The 17642-nt window shown below is 35.0% G+C and overlaps 1 protein-coding gene across 1 annotated transcript in view; it reads right to left on the reverse strand.

Annotated features, from left to right (window-relative positions):
- Nucleotides 1-17642, reverse strand: part of adam17b (ADAM metallopeptidase domain 17b) — a 72873-nt gene that overhangs the window by 8057 nt on the left and 47174 nt on the right. The window contains exons 11-17 of the mRNA XM_028796878.2: nt 16777-16929; nt 15720-15919; nt 5900-6003; nt 4912-5046; nt 4342-4472; nt 1289-1367; nt 451-539 (exon numbers count right to left, since the gene is read on the reverse strand). Of these exons, the coding sequence (XP_028652711.1) occupies nt 451-539; nt 1289-1367; nt 4342-4472; nt 4912-5046; nt 5900-6003; nt 15720-15919; nt 16777-16929 (891 nt within the window). The remainder of the gene's footprint in view (nt 1-450; nt 540-1288; nt 1368-4341; nt 4473-4911; nt 5047-5899; nt 6004-15719; nt 15920-16776; nt 16930-17642) is intronic.

Genomic DNA, 17642 nt, shown 5'->3' on the forward strand with positions numbered 1-17642 from the left:
GAACAATTTGTTTATGTCATAGACATAAACATGCTAGTTCCTCTATTCTACCTTCCTTTACATCCATAATTTGAACAACTCTAACATGTTTTATTTCACTCCACTCTGAAAGCTAACTTTATAAAGTTTTCCAAATTACTGTCACAATGATTTCTGAGCTCTCTATACTTTTGCTAAAGTAGTACCTCTTCTACCCATTATTTCTTATTTATCTGACAGCTGTATAGATTCTACGTCCATTATTAATGTTCAAACCAGCAACAATGGCAAGCAAAAAAAGTCTACTTTTTAACAACATCTTACATGTTTTCTATAGTTAGATGTTACAATTACCTGTCACTTGTCTTAAACAGAAGAGTGTGAAATCATTTGTTTACAAAGTGGCTGAATATACTTATTTCATTTTTTTGTTGAACAGCGACAAAATAAAAAATAATTAACTATACTTACCACACAATGAACAAGAATACTAAGTGGGATCCAGAAAGCAAGAGAGAAGACCACCACAGATCCTACTATATTATCTGCAAGAAACTTTCCTGTATAAAAAATAATAAATGAATCATTGTATTATCATACAATGCAAATTTTTAAATATAGTCACAATAAACATTTGTGCCCAACTTCTACATAAAAAATGGACTTTAAATAGCATGAAAAATATAAAAGACTATTTTAGTAGAACTGTGATTCAAAATTGTCTCCACCTCCAATATCTACACCATCACCATCCTCATTAGTTTTGTGTAGCAGCAGGGGAGAGTTTGCTTTGAGCAAAACACGCTTCTATCAGACTGTTAGCGCACCACTGATCCAACTCAACTTTCCTTCATTTAATGTTATTTTTCCCCACCAGAGACTAAACACTGTTTACATTTTATGAACTCTTTTCTATAGTATACATTTCTGTATATCCCCACCATGTGATTTAGTTTCATTCATAATGCATAACCTTCATATACACTGACATTGACTGTTCTTTCCATGCAGTAGCCAAAATGTTCTCACTAACAACACACAATGACCATTTTCTTAAAAATCACATTTGTAATACTAATGTTTACAAGAAATATTTACACCAGATACAACAAAATACTGCTAGCTTATCAATTACAGATGTGCACCACCATCCGTTTTTTGTTACAAACTAAAACAGAATGTTTAAAACCGATAATGTGAGTAAGGTGCTATATAATATACATGACATATAAATCAGTTCTGCAAATACAAACTTGCAAATTAAGATTCCTTAACTAATTTCAAACACAAAGTAAAACAAATAACTCACCAAATGTGTTTATATTGAGCTTTTCTATGAAGTCCCAGAGTCTTTCAATGGCATCCTGAACCTGTTTCATGCACTTACCCTGTAAGAGACAATACTATTATTATTAATAAATCATAGCAAAGTAACATTTTATATATGTATCAAAAAGACTTTGGTAAAAGGAAATCAGAACATGTAACTGACAATGTAAAACAAATATGACCTCCCACCTCCCTGATATAACTAGTTTTATACCTGCAAGTCCCAACAAGTAAGAGAGTATAATCTGTCCTTTTAACATTACAAAAGCAGATCAATACATTGTCATAAACTAACCTTAGTCAATAAACTTACTACACTGCATACTGCTACATTACAAATGTTGTGACAAGAATAGGCTATAGCCCAATTACATTGTCCATCCTATTTATCTAGCTTGTGCATAATTATATCAAGTCAAGATTTGAATATCCCTAAAGTCTTACTCTCCACCACACTACTAAGACATTTACTCCATGGGTCTATGGTTCTTTGCATTACAAAATTCTTGTATTACATTTATGCAGAATCTTCCCTTAACATGTTTCAAACTGTGTCCCTGTGTTCCCGTTGCAGAATGTATTTTAAAGTAACAATTGGGATCTACTTCACTAATTCCTTTCATAATTTTTTTATCATTTAAATCATGCCCCGTCTTAATCTCCTTTTGCTTAAACTGAAAAGGTTCAACTCCTTTACTTTCTCCTCATAGCTCAAACCAGAATCAGCCTATTTACTTTTCTCCATGCTTTCTGAAGTGCTGCTATGTATTTTCTGTAATATAGAGACCAAAACTGTATTCAGTACTTCAAGTGAGTCTTCACTAGTTCTTTATATAATTTAAACACAAGCTCCCCTGACTTATACTTCCTAACTCATGATTTATAACCTAACACCTTTATTTCTGTACACCAGATGTAGTGATTAGTCCTCTACGACTTCTAGGTCCACCTCATAAGATGTATTTTCAAGTTTTTGGCTCTCCCATTGTGTATACAAATTTAGCATTTTTACTTGTAATATTTTACATTTCCTTACATTAAATTTTATCTGTTGCAAATCTGCCTAAGAATGTATGCTATCCAAATCCATATGTACCATATGTAACAATTTAGCCGATTCTATATTTGCCCTTCCACCATATTTGGTATCACCTGCAAACTTAATCAGCTTATTGATTAATTTTTATTTATGTACATTAAACAGAGCAACAGCCCTAGCACTGATCCCTGAGGGACACCAGTTTTAACGTCACCTAATTCTGAAAAATTTCTGGTCATCATAACTTTGCTTACTGTGTTTCAGCCAGTTCTGCATCCACCACAACCTGAATTTCCACTTCTTTCAGTTTATCATTAATCTTTTATGTGGTACCTTATCAACTGCCTTCTGAAAATCAACATAAACATAATAAGCACCTCTCTTATTACACTTTTTTGTTGTTTCCTCACAGAATTCCAGCATACCTTCCTTGTCTGAACCCATGTTGAGTACTTGCTAATACAACTGTTGTAGTCATGTGCTGCGTGATCTTTTCCTTAAGGATATCTTCCATTAATTTATATGTGATGTACATTAAGCTTATTGGCCTATGCTTTTTTGGATCAGCCTGATCAGCCTTTTAATACAATGCTAGCCCACAGAAATTTCCAGTGTGCAGGGATTTTCGAAAAATATGTTCCAAGGGTTTATATATGTACTCTAACCTCCTCAAGCTCCCAAAGATAAATGTTATTTGTTCCTGGTGATTTGTTAGATCCCGTGACCCTGTGTTCGGATTCAGCGGGTTGGACAATGGATGGATTTATTAGATTTCAACCTATTTAACTCAAGCAGTACTTCTCCCTCTACAATATCCAAGTCAATAAGTACCACCTTAGTGGTCCCTGTTACTTTTGGGAGGTTGTCGAGTTCTTCACACATATACAGTAAACTTCAATGAAGTTGATGTGCAAAGCATTTGCTGTTTCATTGCCTGTACAGATATATTCTAGGTCACCTTTACTGTCCCTAATACTCACGACCTCCTCCTTGACTGTTATACATTCTACAGTACAAGTTCATTTCAAATTTTAGTAATTGTTGGATAAACCATGTGCAATATGGATCAACTACACCTGTTAGACAGTTAAAGCATATACTGAAATCTGGGGTGGGCGAACAAGCTATATGGTTCCTCTTTTTATCAGCCTTATTCCTATAGTACTAATTAATCCTGTCTTTGCCACACCACACTGTTTCCAAAAAAAAAAAATTTGAGACCAAAATAAAATAATTATTTTTTTCTTGTAAGGGTTACTGAAAACAGGCAACAAAATTGTGGGTTTTTCGTTCTTGAGTAACCCTTCTACAAGCCATATAATTCTTCTGGTTTCTCACAAATAAGCAGTCTTCGCAGCAAATGTCAGGTCTGGACATTAATTGCATATTTTCAATTAATGGTTGGCAGCAGTCTTTATATTTTCCTTTAATTACAAATAACACTTAAAAAAGTGACAGTTAAAGTTCTTGCCAAACATTAGACGTGTTTGCCACCCTACATAACAGTTATTGCCTATATAAGGTTTGAACATGCTCCCTATGTCTGAGTGGGCTTTCTCCAGAGAGTCCTCCAATGCACTCAAATGAAATTCAGGTTAGGTTAACTGAGAAGTATGAAGTGTCTCCAATGTGTGTGCCCTGTGATGGACTGATGTCTGTTCAGGGTTATGATGTTTCTGTCCTTGTACCCAATGCAGGAGAGATAAGTTCTGACCTCCTGTGACCCTGAATTGGATTAAGAGAGCTTGAGAAAATATTTATGTACATAAATATGAATATTTGTTTTAAAGTACTCTCTCAGATCTTAAACATTCATAGGAATGATAATTTATACTTCTAAACTGATAAGTCAACAAGAAAATCTCATCAAATATTGATCTGTATATTATGTTTCAGGGACTAACCTTTATGTTTAAAAATAGTATTTAAAATAAGTCTCATTCCAAAAGTCTATATAATACACCAATCATGTCCATTTAGTAATCACAACATACATTGCCATCACAAAATCCAACCGTGCAAGGTTTTCCTTTTCTTAAGAAAAGAAACTGTCCTTTACTCTTCTCATATGGCTTGCATACTCCATTTCTGTCTTTGCAGCACACTTTGCAAGAGTTATCCGTTTCTGATTAAAAAAAAAACACAACAAATAATAACTGCATAATGTTTTTAGTTATAGTAAATGTATCAGATTAGGTTGAAGATTATTATAACATTAATTAATATTAATTAATGTGTTTTCTCTAGAAATACTGTCCTGCATTAATGGACTCAAGATTTTTTTTTTGACAAAAACGAACAAAAAACATGTTAACATTTAAACAGTGAATAAGAGAGCTGAATAATAAAAAGAAAATTAAGACAGACTTTTAAACAAACAAAAGGAAAAAAATACATATCAGAAAATTGACTTAGAGACTATCTAAGTAGTATTAGACTGTCTTCTTCCATTAAACTAAATTTTGTATGAAAGGATTATTGGCTAGGCTTGTTATCTTTAAGTGAAAGCAAAGCTTTTCTTTATAAAGGAAGGGTTCATCAATTAAAATGATAAAATTAATTACCATTGCAAGCACAGGATTTAAGATTCTTCACAGCCTCACAGAATGGAATGCAATCTCCATTGTGGCATTTACCCATATCCACACAGACAGTCTCATCAGCTGCATTAGCTGGTGGAGGACATTCACTACTTTTACCTGAAAAGTTTTGTAAAGTACATTAAATATTTCTTCATTTTACATGTAAACAATTATCTCCATTATTAAATAGTGACACTAAATAAACCTAGTCAAATCCTAAAATGAATAAAGAATAGAGAGCAAAATAAGCATACCCTAAATAAAACTGCAATACCTACAGACCATAAATTCCTAAATTGGTCAGCAAAACATAAAATAACTTCAGTCAAATAATTCTCATAGGTACCCCATGTCTTTCTGCTTTCTACTAGCATCAGCTACTTCTCTTAAAAGCTGGCCATACATTCACTCAGTGAGTATTTTTTAGCTTTGCTCCTGCACACAGTCATTTATTTTCCAACTTGTCTATTATAAAGCAGGGCTGAAAGAGTAGCAGTGAGTGTATCACAGCCCCCAGTAGCTACCACACCAACAGTTTTAGAAACATATACAGTTAGGTCCATAAATATTTGGACAGAGACAACTTTTTTCTAATTTTGGTTCTGTACATTACCACAATAAATTTTAAATGAAACAACTCAGATGCAGTTGAAGTGCAGACTTTCAGCTTTAATTCAGCTTTAATTAACTGTATATCAGAATTATACAAGTACAACAAAACACGCAAACTTGAAAAACACTGAAGTCACCATTTAGTGTGTTTAAAATTACTTTTTGGGGTTTAAAAAAAAAAAACAAACGCTGAAATAGATATTTACAATAAAGCTGAGGTGATGATAATACTCTAATCTTCACAGTATGAGGATGCTTGTAATTAAGATATCTTTTTATTATAATTAACTTTGTAAATACTTTCTCCCCTTTCCATAGAAAGAAATTATTCATGCATTCTTTTATCAGGAAAACACACCTGTGCAAGTAGACTCCCCTTTGCAAGTAGCATTGATGGCTTCCTGGCACACTTTTCCAGCTTGCTCAAACTTGCATGTTCTACAACACGGACTGTTCCTGTCACTAAAGTGAGACATAAAATGTACTTATATCCATTAATCCACATTTTATACTTAATACATAATAATAAATTAAGCTCCTGGAACACTCTGAAGTACTGAAATAATTTACCCTCTAACTGCATAAAATAATGCAGCATTCTCAAATGCTACTAGAGTCTATCCCAGTGTCACTGGGCATTAAGCAGTAAACAGCCCTGGACAGGGTTCTCCCATGCACGCACCCACATTGGACCAACTGACAGCTGCCTCTTAACCTAAACTGTACATCTTTGGGAAGGCAAAGGAAAGCAAAAGTACCAGGAGGAAACTCCATAGGGAGACATGCACATTTTACATGGACAAGACTCGGTGTATGATTTGAACTCAGAAGACTGGATCCAAGGGTGGGGCACTGCTACCTACTGTACCATAAAATAAGTAAAGTAAAATAAGAAGAAGCTGGCATAGTAGATTGGAATAATAAATGAATGGAGGGCATTTTAGATTAAATATAGAAGGTGCCATATCTGGTACCACAACCAGTGTTTTAAAATTATCTTGTTTATAAAACTATTCTGATTTTATATTATTGTTTTATACATTATGTGAAATGATAAAGGTGTATTTTCTAGTTTTCCATGAGTATGAATTTGGTTTCATTCCTAGGGGTGTCTCTGGCTGTAAAAGTACTGCCTTATACACGCAGTCACAATGGGTCCTTTAAGTGCAGGATAAAAATTTATCCCACACCCAAGGCAATAAATATAGAAACATTTGCAAACCATTTAGGTTGAAAATGTAATCTTTATGTATTTTTAAACAAATACAATACTTTAGATACCTACTGTGCCAACTTAAAGTCTATACAATCAAACTTTGTGTGAGGTGCTCTTTTAATGTCTGTGGTTCTGTGCTATTTAACACTGAAGGATAATTAACTAAAGTGTCCAGAGGATGGTAATAAGGAAAAGCATACGGCTATCATCTGAATTAAACCAAAGTAAAACAACTAGTGAAGTGTGGAATTATTTTAGACTGTGGAATTATGTTACTCTGGAAAGCATTTAAGGCATTTTTACACTCATAGTTCATTTTCTTTATTCCGAATCAGGAGATGATTAGTTACTTAGTTTCAATCCTCAGTTAATTCGGCTGCGTTTCACACAGCAAACTTTCAAGCGAGTCAGATGGTAATAATAACCGCACTCTGTGTGTTTTGTGGACATCTTTTATTAGGCACAAACAATTTTTTCAGGGAAAATTTATCATGGAGAGGCATTTGTGCACCATAGCATTTGAAGAAATTTTGTGGTTTGCTTATCAAACACATCTAATACTAATGGCAAGAGTACATGAAATTTATGTGCTACTTTGCATGCTACATAAAGGACACATTTCAACTAGGTAACATTACAGAAGATGGCAAGCTCTGCAGAGGGCAGCAGAGTGATGTATCAAGGAGAGTTTCATTCACTGTATAATATTAGGTACTTACTCTCCAGTAGCCCGCTGTATGTATGTAACCTCATGATTATCTCAAAACACAAGTCTACTGTCACCCCACTTGTGCACATTATTCTTTACATTGTCAGATTAGAGGGTTTGATCATCAGTTGCACAGAACACTACTATACGTTTCTCACTCTCTGTATGTGGTTTGATAAACCTGGTCACAAGTGAAATTTACACCTTTTTTTTTTTTTTTTTTTTAAAAGATTGATTATTTGATTGTAAGAGAGAGAAAAGGCTTGGAGTCTGAATTAGGTGCTGGGCTTTTTGTGAATAAATGGCACTTTTGCCCGCTGTTTCATGCAACTTCTATTACATTTGTATGTGTGCATTTAATTTTTTATTTTTATTGTCTCTTTTGTGCTTCATTTGTTCAACTAGTTTTTACAATTTTTTTCACTATTTTTATTTAAAAAAATATTCTGATGATTTGAGGATACAATATATATTGCTTTTTAATTTTTTTGTTGTCAACTGTTTATTTTATTTAAATAATAAAATAATAAAAATAATAATGATACAAATAAGTCAATATTTCAACATGCATAACAATCAATATGTGAAATAGGCCCCTATGGTGTCCTTCACCCACCTCTGCCCCTAGTCCCACACCATACCATCAGGAACCATGGCCATGCCATCACAGCCTAGATTCAAAAGTATGATATTTCCTGTATTTAAATTGGTCCCATTCCATGTCAGATTACATTCACACCTCATACAAACTGCTCCAGGGTTCACTAGACCACCTTTTCTAAAAGACTCTGGTTCAGTTGTATTTCTCTACACCAGAATGTGAACTTGGCAGTCTTGGCAGAAAACATTATGTGCCAGGGGAATATAAACACACAATCTTCCCTTATTTTAACTGAAACATAACAGTGGTTACATTATATAATTGTAGATTTTAAGGGAAAGTCTACTTTTAATCTTCATAACATTAGCTTCTTTTACTATATACTAAAACAACTAAGAAATGTAATTTCAATGTGGAGTTTGATTGGGTGTAAGTAGACAAGAGTTCAAGATATTGTAACAGCACTGACAATTTGCCTGGGATGGCATCAGTGATAAATCACTAAGTATAAGCTAACATTTATAAATCACTAACAGTATAAGCTAACATTTCATAATTTAAAAGAGCCATTTTGGTACCAACTGAAAGGGGAAATATAAAAATGGTAAGTGACATAATAGGTTCATAACTGAAATGCAAGGCAATGTCCATGCCAGGACAAAATTACCCAGGAGTACTGGATTTTCACAAGGGGGTGTCTTACCCATTTCCTTTATTTATTCAGTTATTTCTTGTTGTGCTTCAGGGGTGAGCCAGCACCTCCATTAGCAGATTGTAAAAGTTGCTGTGTCCTCCCTATTCAAAAGGCAAAAATCAAGTCCTTATAGAGGGGTGAGAGTGATTTCACTTGTCCACCCCAAGGACAGAAGATTAATGCAGCTAATGGGTGTAGGATATCTGTTTCACCTTCCAGCTAAGATGCAAGAAATGTACAGGGACATGTACAGTTCATAAATCATTGAAGGTCTACATTTACATTTTTACTTTCTATGTCATAATTTGAAATGTGGCAGAAGTCTTACTTTCACAAACAACCCTGACACACTTGTTGAAAAACAAAATACCACCATTTATTTATAAATATCTGGATATCAATATACTGTATATAGACAAAAGACACTAACAAACACAATGAATAGACAATAGGAGGTCTAAAAATCAAAAGTACTCCTTATGCAAAGGATTTAGAAGTTGTAGTGGACTCAACACAATCAATTGCCAGACAGTGATCATAAGCCATTAAGAAGGTTAATAGAATGTTAGGATATACAGCACAATGTGTGAAGTACAAGTCCGAGGAGGTTATGCTGAAGCTTTAGAATGCACTGGTGAGGCCACATCTGGAGTACTTTGTATAGTTTTTGTCTCCCAACTACAAAAAGGACAGGAACCGCTGGAGAAAAATCCAGAGAAAAGTGACTAGGCTGATTCCATGGCTACAGGGGTTGGGGATGAATTAATAGGAAAGGTTAAAAGAGCTGAGCTTTTTCAGTATAAGCAAAAGAAGTAGATTAAGAGGAAGCATGCTTAAGGTTTCCTGAAAATTCTGAGGGTAATTAATACAGTGGATCGAGACTGTTATTTTAAAATGGCTTCAACAAGAAAATGGGGACACAGTTGGAAACTCGAGGGTAGATTTTGCATAAACATTAGGAGGTTTTTCTTTACACAGAGAATAACACACATGTAATAAGCTACCAAGTAATGTGGTAGACAGCAGGACTTTAGGGTCTTTCAAAACTAGACTTGACATTTTTTATAAGAATTAAGTGAATAGGACTGGCAAGCTTTGTTGGGCTGAATGGCATGTTCTAGATTGTTCTAATGTTCTAAAAACTGCACAAAACATAAAATTACGAAAGCTCCGGTTAACTTTCCTCTCCTATAGGAAAAGGCACATACATATTCTATTTCTTGTCTTGGACAGAAATTGGCACTTATACTATGAATTCAGGTTTTCCAATTCATGTGTTCAAGATGGATAAGTTCTTTGAATGGTTATGAAGGTCTTATTGCCTATAAGTGGCATTCATTTGTTTATAGCAGCTAGCCCACAGTTCTCACCAAATCCCCAAGCAACCAAGGGCTCTCTCTCCGTGTGTGTGTGTGTGTGTGTGTATATATACATGAGAGAGAAAGAGAGAGAGAGAGTAGGAGCTTGTGTACGTGCTTGAGAGATGCTGCTGCACTTTGACTTGGTTTGGGAAGAAACTTATAACACAGTGCCAGAACCTAAGCTTCACAAGGTTATTATCTTTTAATTATATTTACACCAACACCATAATACATTAGCTGGCTTTGTCCTATCTATTAAATTACAATTAATCCAGTAGTCCTCAGAATCAAAGTAATTTGTACTTAAGGTATTAGGTGAGAGATTCTTTGTTCCTTTCTAGTTGGCTTTCACCAGATACAGTGCATCCGGAAAGTATTCATAGCGCATCATTTTTTCCACATTTTGTTATGTTACAGCCTTATTCCAAAATGGATTAAATTCATTTTTTTCCTCAGAATTCTACACACAACACCCCATAATGACAACGTGAAAAAAGTTTACTTGAGATTTTTGCAAATTTATTAAAAATAAGGGTGTCAGAAGGATATTTATTGAGGAGGACAGAGGTTTTGTCATTGGCCTTTTGAGTGCATATAAACTCATCCTCTTGGTTGACTACTGGTACAAAGTTCTGCCCATCCTTGATTTATAGTCTTTTATTCAGAACCCGAGTCCATGTCACCCCTTCAAGAGATACAGATATGGTCATAATTATTAACTCTATGAGAAATGGGACATTTTCCTACATTTATACCCAATTTTAACATAATTTTTCAAACTTTACAAAGTAAGATTTTCATCAATGTAAAAACCTACAACTGGTACATTTTTATTTAAAACACAAATTCTATGTCTGTTTAAGAACTTTATTGAAAATTGAGGGGTCAAAAATTATTAGTCCCATGTCAATTTGTAAGGAAGCATTGTAGTAAAGTTAAATGTTCTGGTGTCAAACCACACCTGAACTCCACATGACTTGATTGGTTCAGTCATTTGGCACCACTCCCTAATAAATGGACATAAATGAGCAGGGCTTGGTTTACTTAAAAGCAAGATTGAGAGGCATCACACTTACATTCTTTGTAAAAAGTAATTTCATAATGCCAAAATCCAACAAAATAAGTGTGGACCTCAGAGAAAAGATAGTGGATGCTCGTCTTAAAGGGGGTGGCTATACAGCCATTTCCAAGCATTTCATTGTGTGCAGAACAGCTGTATATTGCATCATTGCAAAAATACAAAGTTTCCTATTTTGTCAGAAACAAACCTGGGCTTGGTCGCAAGCGTGACATTTCAAAGACTTTGCAAAGGCCATTGTCACTGAACTGGCCGCTTCTGGACTTCCAAGTCTCAAAAAAAAAAAAAAAAAACTGTTCTGAGGGCTCTTCATCATGGAAAGCTTTGAGGTCATCTGCCAAATAAAATTCCATTGGTCACACGGTGGCATATCTAAGCGGAACTGAAGTTTGCCCAGGACCATTTAAAACATGAGGATGCATTTTCAAAGTCTGTCCTTTGGTCTGATGAGACAAAAAAGGAGCTGTTTGAGCACATGGATACAGCTTTTTTTTTTGAAGAAGGGAGAGGCCTTGAACACTTAACACACAGTTTCGACAGTACGTGGTGTGAACATAATGCTGTGGGGCTATTTTGCTGCTTCAGGCACAGGAACCCTTGTTCTGGTACATGGCATAATGAAGAAAGAAGATTACATTGACATTTTAAAAGATAATTTGAAGAAATCTGCTGCCACTCTGGCTTTGGGTCATCGCTGGGTCTTTCAACAAGATAATCACCTAAATATTACAGTTGGTGCTGAACTTTTTGAGGAACACCAAAATCAAGGTATTAGAGTGGCCGTCTCAAAGTCCAGATCTCAATCCTATTGAGAATCTTTAGCGAGGGCTCAAGGTTAAGGACCACATTCGAAAACCATCTAATTTGCATGAGCTGGAGCAATTTGCCATGATGGAATTGTCTAAGATCCCTCAAAACACTTGTGCAAACCTTGTGAGAAACTACAGTAAGAGATTGCTATGAGTTGTGAGTCAGAAGGGGTACACTATTGACTATTAACACTAGAATTACCAGACCCTACGAAAAAACTCGTAGATCCGTTCCACCTTAAATCGCTTCACACTTCTCCATCAGTGTCTTTTGTCCTATAAATGTGTTGATAAACAGCAAACAGCCTACTATCACATCCCCCACTGCCGCACAGTTTTCTCAGCTCAAATCTGTTTACCTGCGTGTCAGTTGCTTGGAGTTGTATAGAGTGAGAAGTCAAGCAAAAAGACACCTTTTATAAAGTTTTTTATTAAATATTTATTAAATACTGTATCGTTATTTGGAACACATGCATTTCGTGTGTGTTCCGTGTCTACAACGATCTATGTAAACACATCGTTAAAACAGAAACGTTTTTCATGTTTTAGTAATAACTGACAAAATGTAGACATGAAGTTTATAATGTGTGAAGCCTAAAGTCCAAATATCAAAGAAACACTTTCACAACATGTACAAATATAACAGAACAAATGCGCTCAGTCAGTCTGTAACAGCCGGTGTAAATGTGTGATTATATAAAGGTTAGCTTTGTTTTGATTTTTTTTTAATTCAGTTTCATTCTCTGTCGCGTTCACGATTCCACCCTACCCCCCCATCTAACTACTGTTTTCACATAAAGACGCGCTATAGCTGAAATGTTATTTATTTGGATCACTTAAAGACACGCTATAGCTCGCTATACCTCAAATGTTATTTATTTGGATCACATAAAGACGCGCTATAGCTCGCATGTTATTTATTTCACCAACGCTACACCTTCCAGATCTAAACACTAGCGTGGTGTATGTGCCCAAAAAAAGTCTAACTGCATTCTCATACCATTGTTCGCGTACTAAAGTGTCAGCAGGTATTTTTCGTGACATTACACATGTAATTTGTGAGCATGCCTTTGACGATCAAACAGAGGAAGCTCTGCAGTTCACTTGTGACTTTATGCTGTAGATCTGGCTCTTTACATACAAATAACAGTGCATGTGCCCAAAACATTAACATTTATATGTTACTTACATAAAAGCCAGAGCTAATGTTATTTACCTATTTACCTTGAGTTATTTACTTATATGACGAGGGTTCTACATCGGATCAAGAATGTACTTTTGCCATCGCTGTACTTTGTATATGTACATGGGAAGCTCTGCACTCGAGACTTTAGTAAGCAAGTAAATAAATAACGGTAAATAAGTAAATCGAATGTTATTTACCTTGAGTTATTTACTTACATGATGACGGTTCTACATCAGATCTTGGTTAAATCAAGATCACTGCACCAGTCAACTTTCTCTCTAACAGAATGGCTATAGTGTCCTTTGAAAAGGTGATTTCTGATGGAGAGCACTGCAGTTGTTTCTATGTACGGTTGCAAAAATCAGTCCTTCATAGTAAACTGCGCTAGTCTGTGTGACAACTAGGGTTTTTATTGTTAATGCTGGACAGTGATGTCAATTGTACATTCAAACAAAGTAAAATGAGAGCAGTTGCACATGAAATCTGTTTTTAAGTAAGAGCTAACGTGTAAATGTATGTTGCACAACATAACCAAATATTTTTAAAGGAGTAGTTATTTTCTTTTTGTTTACATTCATTACAGAACCTTGATTGTAAATTCCCCAGCTATTTAAGCATTTTCATCAATAGACTCCAGTTCCTTCCTACAATTCAAAAGAATACATATTGTTACTTACAGGTAACTCTAGAAATGCTCTGATGAATGTATGTGTGATAGAGCCATCAGATGGGAAGACATTCAGTCTAGGACGAGACCGTCTTACACACTGTAGCACCCTGGGCCCAGACATGAGAGGGACACATTCCTCAGCTGGCAGAGAACTGTCCGAGGAGAGGTAAGGATATCTGGAGAAGCTGGCCATAAAAGGAGCTCTACAGAACGTGGAAAGGGAGGGCTAAGACAGAGCACTCACAGAAGCACTTAGAATGAGTCTCCCCACTGCTAAAGTTCATTGATAAGTGTGTGTGGCTGCCAGCAAACATTGGATGTGGAGAAGTGGAAGCAGAAGTGTGGCATATGGGCTGCCTCTAACCCCAAGTGAGTGTAGTGAAGCAAGGCTGGTAGAATGCGTGTGCAGGTACATGGAGAAGCTGCTATTGAAGGCAATAGCCATGTCCAGCTTTTGAAAAAAAACAAACAGTCCTTTTTATAGCTAACTATCTCCAGCGTTGCTATGAGTGCTAGCCAGAGTGCTATGTCCATCCCTCTCTCATACCTTGGATTGTTACAATATGTTTCTGGCACAATCTCTAGAGAAGAGACAGAACACAGTAGGGAGTTTGATTTTTTTTTTCTTTTTAACAAAATAACCCTCACTTGGAAGCAGAGAGAAACCCTTACAAGTATAGTAATCTTATTAAATTAACAGTAAATGGAATTGCAGTGTGAGGCACAAAACCATTCCATATAATAAGGAAATAATGTGTCTATGCAGTTTTTTTAAACTATAGCCAAAATGTATAATTAAGCTGTATCGACATTCCTAAAGGATGAATTAGGTATAGGCCAAAATTTTGAGGCATACATTTTTTCATAGTTTTTGAAAGAGAAAGAAAATGGTCATTTTTTAATATTTGGTTTCATTTTCTTTGTATCAACAACATTTATTTATATAGCACATTTTCATACAAATAATGTGGCTCAAAGTGCTTTACATGATGAAGAAAAGAAAAATAAAAGACAACGTAAGAATTAAAATAAGACAACACTAATTAACATAGAGTAAGAATAAGGTCTGATGGCCAGGGGGGACAGAAAAAACAAAAAAAAAACTCCAGACAGCCGGAGAGAAAAAAAAATAAAATCTGTAGGGGTTCCAGACCATGAGACCGCCCAGCCCCCTCTGTCTATCCATTTCCTCCAGTACAGATATGTAAAGCTCAGAAACCAGTCCTACAGTAGTAGGCATCACACTAGAAGGACCTCTAGATGGGGTAACCAATCTACAGGGCACACATACTCACTCAGCACAGGGCACTTTAGTTTCAGTAATCAAGCCTAACTTGCACATCTTTGGCGGGTTTGGGGGATGGGAGGGGAGGGGGGTAAGGGGGTAGCCCATGAGAACTTGATTTGTGTACAATCAGTGCCTAAAAAATACTTTTTGCAAAGTTAAGAAAAACACATTTCGACACAACCATCTATAGTTTACTGAGGAATGGTTACTTTGTTTATTAAGATACAACAAATAGTTGTATACCTCAGGAAATGGAAATCTATTGTATGAGTGTAGTATGAACAAATATAAAACTGCAGCAAGTATACTTGGGTTTGGGAAAAAACTGCAGCAGACGTGTATGTGTTTGCTTTGATTTGCAATACCTATGCAAAACTCTAGTTTTTTACAAAATGATAATGATATTCAAGGGTAAATAGCTTAAATGATTTTAAGACATTACTATTCTATGTTGTGCTCAAAGTGACGCTATACTAAAAGGATACTTTTAAACACAAGTGAAACATTTCAGTAGTGTCCAGAGACTCAGATACGATAAAAGTTATCTTTAAATACACATACTATACCTGCATTCAGCCATAGGTCTGAATTTACATTGATCTGTGCAGCATGGGTCTTCTGACATATGGAGAAGTCCTGGGTCACACTCCTCACCCTCATCGACCCGAGAGTTGCCACATACTTTGTTATTTCTCTCTTTGAAACAATCCTTAGCCTTTCCCTCCAGTGTCTTGTATATAGACTGCTTACTGCAACTTGAAAATCTCTAGAAAAACAGAAAGAATGACATACATACTGTATTTCATATTCCATACAAAAGCATGAAATTTTTAAATGACAGCTTTTATTACAGAGTGAACTCTTAAAAGAAACAAATATTCAAAACAATATTGAAATTTGTCAAATTATGTTACTATTAATGTTTGCATATGACTCTTTCTACATCAGTGCTATGTTAGCAACACCTTAAAAGAGTAGATTCTCAAACATGAAATTATAATGAAATGAGATTCAAAAACAGTATGCATACAGGATCTCTGAGTCCATAATTGTTGGAGGGGAGGGGTTTTCTGCCGTCAACTAGTAAAAATAGCCGTGAAGCACCTTCTGAAATAGATACTTTTGTATCCCACACTTTCCAAAGGCCAGTAAGAAAATTTGGAAAAAAAAAATTCAATGAAGCATCAAGTTACAAAGATTAAGAACATAACTGATAGAAAAGACATTTATCTACTGAGGCAAGAACAGCAAAACAACGTAAATCAGGCTTTTCCACATAAATATTGATATGAGTTTTCTCCTAAACTTCATAGCACAAAATTGTTCATTTTTTTTTATAATTAAACATAAAAACGATTTTCTTAAGACTGCAAATGAACTGCAGCTTTCTAATTGTTGTTTTATGTCTGACAAAATATAAGCATTCCACAGCAATCAATAAATTAATGAACAAGACATGATTCATAAAACTTTGGTCACTGATTTTATGGTTGATGGCTTTCTGCACTTTTATACAAATAATGAAAACTACTAAAAACACAGAAAATACATTTTCAAAAAGTAAGAACAACAGAGACGTTATTTGAAACTATTACTAAGTAAAAATGTATACAATGAACATACTTTGTTGTTGTCATGGTCACCGCTAACCGCAATAGGGTACATAACAAACTTCCCTCCCTGGTCATCACTTGGTGCACAGTCGGCTATGTTATCTGGGTCATGTTCCGCTCCAAAGTTGTGGCCCAGCTCATGAGTGGTGACCAAGTCAGCTTCCTGCAAATAAATCATCAATCATGGAAGTAAATAACATTTGGAGTACATGGAATGAAATAAGGACTTCTTTTTGAACAATCTGAAAAATTACAAAAAAATATAATGCCTGACTATACAGCATAACTATAACCCCTTATGAATGACTATATTTTTTTCTAATAGAGTAATCTATTGTCATCTATTAAAAACGTATTTATACAATAATGAGTCTCATATAAAAATAGAGAGAACAATCATGTGAGTCACATGGAAAGATGAGAGGCATGAAGGCTTTGGTTTTATAGTCAGATGTGATCTTTAATTACAGCTTACGGAGGTTTCCAAATGAATTTTACCCTTTAAAGTAATAGGTTCCAAAAGGTACAAAATATAGATGGTTAAAAAAAATCAACTCATAGTTAAAATATGGCAAACACCTACTACAAATTCTTAAATATTCTTATAATCGTATTAAATTAATAAAAATGAAGTAGTACAAAAACAGACACTTCATGGATAAGCATTATTATACAGAAAAGACAATGTATACCCAAGATCGATTACATTTTCCGACAAAACTATTGTTGACCAATGTTTGCCTAGATTTTCAGGGCAATGAAATTTGTTTACATCAATTGTGCATGTATTCCCCTTAGTTAATTTGAAGTGAAAACTATACAACGGGTCAATTTGTTTTGTATAAACTTAACTTCTTTGAACAAGGAAACAAAATC

This window comes from Erpetoichthys calabaricus, chromosome 3 (assembly GCF_900747795.2).
Source record: "Erpetoichthys calabaricus chromosome 3, fErpCal1.3, whole genome shotgun sequence".
In the NCBI taxonomy this organism is placed as follows: domain Eukaryota; kingdom Metazoa; phylum Chordata; class Cladistia; order Polypteriformes; family Polypteridae; genus Erpetoichthys; species Erpetoichthys calabaricus.